General features: G+C 37.0%; 1 protein-coding gene across 1 annotated transcript in view; it reads right to left on the bottom strand.

Annotated features, from left to right (window-relative positions):
• Positions 1 to 3457: 3457 nt before the first annotated feature.
• Positions 3458 to 7830, bottom strand: part of IFIH1 (interferon induced with helicase C domain 1) — a 68993-nt gene continuing 64620 nt past the window's right edge. Inside the window, 3 exon segments of the mRNA XM_006160265.3 lie at positions 3458 to 3939; positions 4052 to 4142; positions 4980 to 5170. Of these exon segments, the coding sequence (XP_006160327.1) occupies positions 3763 to 3939; positions 4052 to 4142; positions 4980 to 5170 (459 nt within the window). The 3' untranslated portion in view covers positions 3458 to 3762.

Below are 7830 nucleotides of genomic sequence, written 5' to 3'. Positions count from 1 at the left end.
TTATTTCAACTGAATGAAAACAACACCAGAAACCTTTACTCTAAGTTGTAATACTCCAGATGATTAAATTGCAGATTGGAGGGCTGGTTCAGTGGCACAGCAGTAATGTGCTGCTAGAGTGAAGCTGTATCCATATAGAAGATTAGGGTTTGGTTCCTGGTTGACCTGGACACAACAGGCACATGTACCCTGATCTCGGCAAGCCAGGAAGGTTGGGAGGGACCAATGACATGAGACTCGAGATCGCTTATCTCTTGCTCTCTCTTTACTTCTCGCTCTCATGAAAAAAAAGTTTTAAGAAAGTGCAATTTGAAAAACATTGAAAAATACTGATAGTGTTTTTCACTATCAATAATTACTGTGTTATGCACCAGTCATTTGTTTTGGAAACTATTTATTTTTCATGTTTGTGTTGTCTCCATGCCTTATATTCAAGATATTTGTACAAACTAAGTATCATTCTATTTTAATTTTACACAGCCTGAAACTAGTCCACACTTTTGTATTTATGGATTACCTTTCTTATCCACAAGCCTGCTTGGCTTGGAAATACTTTTTCTAAAATTTCCTGACACTTTAGAGCCTTTTGATCCTGTTTAGAAACACATGACTTTAACCACTATACCTGTTCTTTGAGATTCACGTGGCTAGAAGGCATATTCAAATATGTAATGTACTCAGTAGTTATTTAGCCCACAGCTATTGTAATCACAAGTCACTGGACAAGATCTTAAAATAAAAGCAGCCAGAAAGTCAGAGGCAGGGACCATGAGAATGCTATCGTTGTCAGTGTGTATTGATATAATTTAAGCCAACCTAACATTTCCAAGACAAAAAACATCAGCTCTGTGAGAAGAGGTTGCTCAAAGTCATCCAACCAGTTGAAGGTATCATAGGGAGTAAAACTCAAGCAGTCTAACTCCCACACAGATGTTTACATGTCATGAGCATATTCTGAAAGTGACCCACAAGAATTATGAATATTCAATTTTTCAGTAACTATCCATCAAAATCGTATAACAACTATAATTGTTTGTTGAATGACATACATTCATCATAGTTCAAGTTTTCAGGTACCATGATATATTAAGTTTTATATGATTCAAAGTATGTATTTTAAAGCTTTAAGGTAGAAATAACACTTTTTTAGGTGAAAAAAAAGTTACTAGGAACCATAGTTGAAAAAACCTGATATTTGTTGACACCTCAAAAACAGCCTACATATGCTACAGTAGTACATTTAGTTACTTTATGCATTTGGTTTCTTGCATGGTTTCCAAAGCATTCCAGAAGAAGTCAGCAGTACTTTAAATAAAGTCAGCTGGAGGTTTAAAAAGTATTTTTTTTAAATTACAATCTTTTGTTCTCTTGCACTCTCAAGAGCTCTGACTGGTTAATATTGACCTTTGCTTACGTCTTACCAAGAGAAGTTCAAAATTACTGCACTAATAAGTTCAATTAAGCCATCGAAGCCACTGAGGAATTTTTCTTTCACTCCCTCCAACATTTTGCTTCTCCTTAGTCATAGGATGTAGCTGTTCGAAGCAAACCACTTGTGAAACTTAGTGTTAGTTAAAATGGTCCATTATGGTCTCAGTCATGGATATTCTATGCCAAAAAAGGCTATTTGTCTACTATGAGACTGTTCTGTACTGCAGAATTCTGGCCCTGTGTGCATCTCCAAATAACAGTATTTGTTTCAGAAACAATGAAAATGTCACAGCCACAGAAAGGTTACTCTTCTGCCTAAAGCTAGGGAGTAGCAAAGGTAACCACATTTCCTTTATTCTCTAATACCCAGTTCTGCTCCCTGCTAAACACTGCATGGACCCTAGACTGGAAGGTGAGCAGCTTTCTTCATGAGCACAGATAATTCATAGCCGTTTACTGCTAGCCTGAATTTAGCCACCCCTTCATCATTAGTAATTTTTTGGTATAGTGTGATGAAGTAAGCCTTAAATTACCTGATGTTTTTAAAATACTGTGTCTTTTATGGTGCTTCATATTTTTCAAAAGTACTTTTCTATGGATTCACATAAGATTTCTCCCCAAGACTAAGTCTAGCAGTGTGGGACACAGAATTGTAGATGACCCCTAAGGTTCTTACCCATTGGTGTGATACCCTCGAATAATCCCCTAACTTTGGGTGTGGAAAGGTCTACGGATATTATGGGATAATCATACATGAGATTATTATTAATGTACATAAAAGATTTCATATTAGTAGGCTTGAGAAAGAGATTCTCCTGCTAGCCTTGAAAAAGCAAATATCAGTGCTGGGAAAGGACCTTGAGTCATCTGTATGTAACTACCCAAAGGACAGGAGAGCACTCAGTCAGAACAACATTTGTACAACTATTTTCATTGCAGCATTATTCACAATTGCTAAGACATGGAACCAACCCAAATGTCCACAGACAGACGAATGGACTGAAAAATTGTGGCATATATACTCCATGGAATACTATTCAGCCATTAAAAACAAGGCCCTGGAATTTGATAGAAAGTAGACAAATATGGAAGATTTGTTGCTGTGTGAAGCAAGTCAAGCTATGAAAGAGACATTATATGTCTCAACTTAAAATATACCGACTGTCCGTACTCTATGATAGAGACTGAAAGACTGGAGAACATAAAAGTATTAAAAATTGTAATGGACACTGGAGACAAAGTGGAAAGAGAGTGTGGGAGGGGGAGAGGGTAGGACATACGGGAGGAAAATGGAGAGGTAAGACACTTGTAGGACACATCTGTTGACGAGGATGTGTATGGTGATCTCAGTTGGGCTGGACTGAGGTATATATTATGCTGGGTAAAGTCTCTTCACATTGCAAATGATGCATAGTGATTTAATATATGAATAATGATAAAAAATTAATTAATTAAAAAGAGCCTTCCTAGAAGCTGAGCATAAGTCTCAGTAGACAGCTAGCAAGGAAACAGGAATCACAGTCAGACAGCTGCATGGAAATGAATGCTGGCAACAATCTGAATGAGCTTAGAAGGAGATTCTTTCCCCAGGGCCACAGATGAAAACACAGCCTTGCTGACACCTTGATTTCAGCCTTGTGAGAGCCTGAGCAGAAGACCCTGCCCAAACCCTGACCTACAGAACATGTGCTCTAGTACGTGGAAGTTTTAAGACACTAAATTTGTGGCAAATCGTATGCAGCAGTAGGAAGCTAGTAAAAGTAAAGGCAGGTAATACTATAACCACTTTACCAATAATGAAGCCGGCTTAAAATACTATTTTATTTGCCTAATTTATTCTGAAAATTAGTGTGTGACAGAGCTGAGAATGGTACCTTAGAGTTTCATTTATGTTCCAGCATTCTTTCCACAGTACTACAGTACAACACATGAATGTGGAAGATGGGTGGATTTTTTTTTCTTTCTTTTTTAAAAGAATTACTTATTCTTAATTAATTTTAAAATTTCTTTATTTCTTAATTTAAGACACAAAGAGAAAGAAGGAAAGTGGGAAAGCAAGCCACCAGGTCTGGGGTTTGAACTGTGGTCAGCCATGTAGGAGTTCAGCACCCCAACCACAATGCCATGTGCCAGTCCCAGATTGGTGGATTTTCTTTATCCCAATCCATCAATAAGATAGAAAATTGAAAGCATATTATATTGTGCTCCATTAAAGAGTTCAATGCAGAGTATAGCAATGATTGCATTAATTCTTACATCAGTTCTATAGTATAATAAACATTAATAAAAATCCTATTAAATGGATATTTTAAAAGAATGTTGAATCAAATGCTAATCCTCATCACTAAACAAACAATATTGTGAGTAGTCAAGTTTGGGAAATGTGATAGGTAATTCAACCCACTTTTTATATTGTTTTTTTGAATTATCTTGAAAAACCACTACAAAATTCCTTATTTTGAGACAAGGCAAATCTAAGCCTTTGTGCACCATCATCGTTCCCCATGCCTAGAAAAGAAAACAAAAGAAAATAGTGAGAAGAAGAATTGAATATGTATTGTATCAGTTAAGCATTCTTTTTTTGGTCAAAGCAAAACTGAACCCACAACAATTTACTCACTTGACCACATTTGCAGATAATCTCTCCATTTGTCTGATAGTCAGCAAACTTCTCTTGCAGTGCTTTGTTTTCTCTCACAATGTAGAGTTCCCTAAATTATCAAAGAGGAAGAATAATCACTGAGAACTGAACTCGCCCACATGTGTGCATTATCCCACACTTCCTTCCCCCTCGCCCTTTCAAAGATCATCCCAGCAAATCATGCAATGCCTCCTTCTATCTATACCTCTTAATGAGCATGTTCCTTTTTGTGGCTTCAAGACTCCTGGCTACTTTAATTTGACTTTAGTTGTTAAAAAGTTTGAGAATAAACATGAATATAAACAAACAATGTGTCTTAGGTCAAAATGGCTTTGGGTCTTAACATTCTCTTTTCCTGCCTCAGTACAGAGTATTCAAAAAATAAACATATAATCAGGAAGCTAAAGGAGGGGAAGTTCTGGGAGGAAAAAAGTTATTTACACTATTTTAAGAAATATTTAATGACATGAGGAGATCTCAAAAGTTTATAGAAAAATGAAATTAAAGTGGTCAAAACTAGTGGCTTGGTGGTTAAGGTGGCTAGATCCTACATGCCTGACTGTACAACTGAGTTCTGGACCCAGTGGCTTGAAAATGTTCTGGGAACATGTGTGTGATTGCCTCAAATCTCAAGAGAATGGAGCAGAAGGAACTGTGGCATGACCATCCTCCTTGGAGGTGCTTTCTCACTTTTCATTTCTATTTTTCTGTCTCTGGTGAGTACACATGCCTTAGAGTTTAAAAAAAAAATGGAATTAAAGTATGAGATTATATTAATGCCCAAAACATTGAAATTCATGCATAGTTTTTTCATAATACAAATTTTCCACAAACTTTTTGAAGACTCCTCCTATAATGTGATTCATCCCTTGTAGAAAAACTTAAATATAGGTCTTCCTGGACTCACTTGAATTTTGGTGTCATATTGACGTGATGCATGTTCTCGATTACGTGGATATCTTCCCCAGTGCAGGCTGACACGCTGCAGTTTTTGCAGAGCAAAGTTATTAATGATGGTTGAGCCCTGTAATGCTTTGCAATACTTCTCTTGATTTTCATTTTCTTTTCCATTATACTTTGCATCTGTAATTCCAAAATCTGCATTGAGAAAGCAACAGTCAATTTTTTTTCATAGTTTAATAAAACTATGTCTTCTGGAATTTGGCGATCTTACTTGTCAAAATATATACTTTGGTCTAGGAAATAAAAATGATGAGGCAATGGCTCCCAAAGAAGTTAGTATCTAATCTACTCCTGAAGTCATGGCTAAGTGGAGCTCTCAGGAGTTCAAAAAAAAGCCCATTTGATTGTAGAAAATTTCTGTTGTGAGAAATTCTTAAGCAATATTCAACAAGAAAAATCTCTCCCTCTATCCTTCCTCCATTAGCTTTGATTCTGACCCATGAAATAGGTATAAACTTTCTTCTGAACGGAATCTCTTTGAGGAAGCAGATATTTTATATATACTATTATATTATCACATTGCCCATAGTCTTCTCTTATCTGCATTATGCTCTCCAGTTCCTTTAGTTTTTCTTTATACATTACAATTTTCGGACCCATCATCATCTTATTATCTATTAATTTAAATTTAATTTAATTAATTTATTTTTTGAGAGATTTTTGCTATAGTGCACATGTGCTTGCCAGAGAGACAGAGAGAGAGAGAGAGAGACAGAAAGCAAGAAATCACTCCCCATGGGGGATAGCCACACCACAATCCCTTCTCTTCCATTCTCCTCTCTGGCTTTTGGGCACACAGGCATATGCACCTGGCCGGAATTTTAAGTCACCAGGTCTGCCACGCAAACTACATTTGAATACATGGGAGTCCAGCAACATAACCATTTCACAATCTGCTGGTTTCTAGTTTAATTTTTTAAGAGATATTTTTACTATAGGATGTGTGGAGAGACAGAGAAATAGAAAATGAGAAGCCATCCCCACAAGGGAGCATGGCCATCCCACAATTGCTTCTCCTCCATTCTCCTTTGGGGATTTTGGGCACGCATGCACATGCACTTGGTGCGAGTTTCAAGCGACCAGGACCAGGACTTGAACTGTGGTTGATCATGTGAGATTCCAATGCCTTAACTACTACACCACCTGCTGGCTCTGACTCTTCACCATCTTAATCAGTCTCCTCTTCACACATTTGTGGCATAAACGGCTATTTTCCCACTCAGTATCTATTCTTTCCAAGATAAAAACTGTAATTTTATTTTGGGTGGAAATATGCTAGTTAAGTTACTACGTTCCAAGCCAGTGGCCAACAAGATAAAAGAAGTTGTTGAGTAGAGTTGCCAGAAAGATTCCTTTAAAATGAGATAGCTGGCATATGACCTTTTTGCTTTTTCCAACCTATTACTTCCTGACTAGAATAAAGATGTGGCCATTGAAATTCTGAAAGCCATCTTAGACCTTGAAATGGGAAAGTTAAAGGATAAAAAGACAGAGGAGAGAGAGTCAAAAGGCCTGGATTGCTCATGGCATCATGAAGCTTATGTTGCCCAGATTTCTTTTGTGAGAAAATATAGTCATACACCCGTGTGTTCCGGACTCTGTAATTTGTAGCAAAACTTATTTCATAACAGAAACAATCTAGTTTCATTATGAGAGATTGGACAGTGCTCACACCAATACAATTTCACAGTAAAAAGCCTGGTTCTTGATTAATTTCATTTCAAACTAAAACTCTCATAGATGACATATTTATATTCAATTAAGTAGAAAGTCACTGTTTTCTTTAAGACCTGACAAGGAGTTTTTGGCAAAAATAAATCATCGGTGCCGACCAACAAGGTGAATGGCCTAGGTCCAAGCCACTAGGTCTGGGACTCGAACCATGGTTGGTCATGTGGGAGTCCAGTACCTTAACCACCTCACCACCTGCTGGCCCAAATTAATTCTTATATTGTAAATTATAACAATATAAGGGATTGAAATATTCTGTTCCCTTAAAGCTTAATTAGCTTGTTCTTACAAGACATTGATAGATCAGTAAGCTGATTACAAAGGTGATCTAGCACAGAACCATATACAGTTGTGCAATGAAGAATACCTCAGGGGGCTAAAGGGGCCATGTAGGTTGGATACTAGACTCCCAGATGCCTGACTGAGGTTTGAATCCCAGACCGGGAAGTTTGCTTTTCCTCACTTTCTCTGGTGGATATATGTGCTTCCCTATGGCAGATTAAAAAACAATTAAGTAAAGTGAAATAAACAATTCTTAAAAAGAAAAATAAAAAGAATACTTCAGTTACATAGAAAATAAATGAAGTAAAACCAAGGTCAATGTAACCAGGGCATCAAAAGCTAGAAAAATCAACTCTAAATAGTAAAGGGATATGAAAAGATGAGAGGACAAAAAGAAAATAAATCATAAAAAATATATGCACGTCACAGCTACCATTGACCTAAGTTCACATAAGATGTAATAATATAGCAAAAGTTGTTGGATCAATGCTAAGAAAAACGTTTAAGACTCTCACCTTAATTCTTGAAGTTTGATTTGATTTAAAGAAGCTCTCAGGTATGTGTAAGCTCTATACATACATATAAGCTTTTTGACATGGAAGATAGATTTCACCTCATGTGCCAACTCTCACCATTTGTTAGCGGTTGCCTTAATAGTGGGCTGAGAAGAATTCTCAGGTTAGAAGGAGCCGTTCTCTTGGTGCTGTGACCTAGTAGGCATGATTGTTAATGGTTGGAACTAGATCAGTGGTGGCATGCCTCCTACCCCATTGCCATTCCTG

The sequence above is a fragment of the Tupaia chinensis genome, unplaced genomic scaffold (assembly GCF_000334495.1).
Source record: "Tupaia chinensis unplaced genomic scaffold, TupChi_1.0 Scaffold000674_2, whole genome shotgun sequence".
NCBI lineage: Eukaryota > Metazoa > Chordata > Mammalia > Scandentia > Tupaiidae > Tupaia > Tupaia belangeri.
The sequence above is the reverse complement of the archived record's forward strand: the minus strand, read 5'-3'. Positions and strand labels throughout refer to the sequence as shown.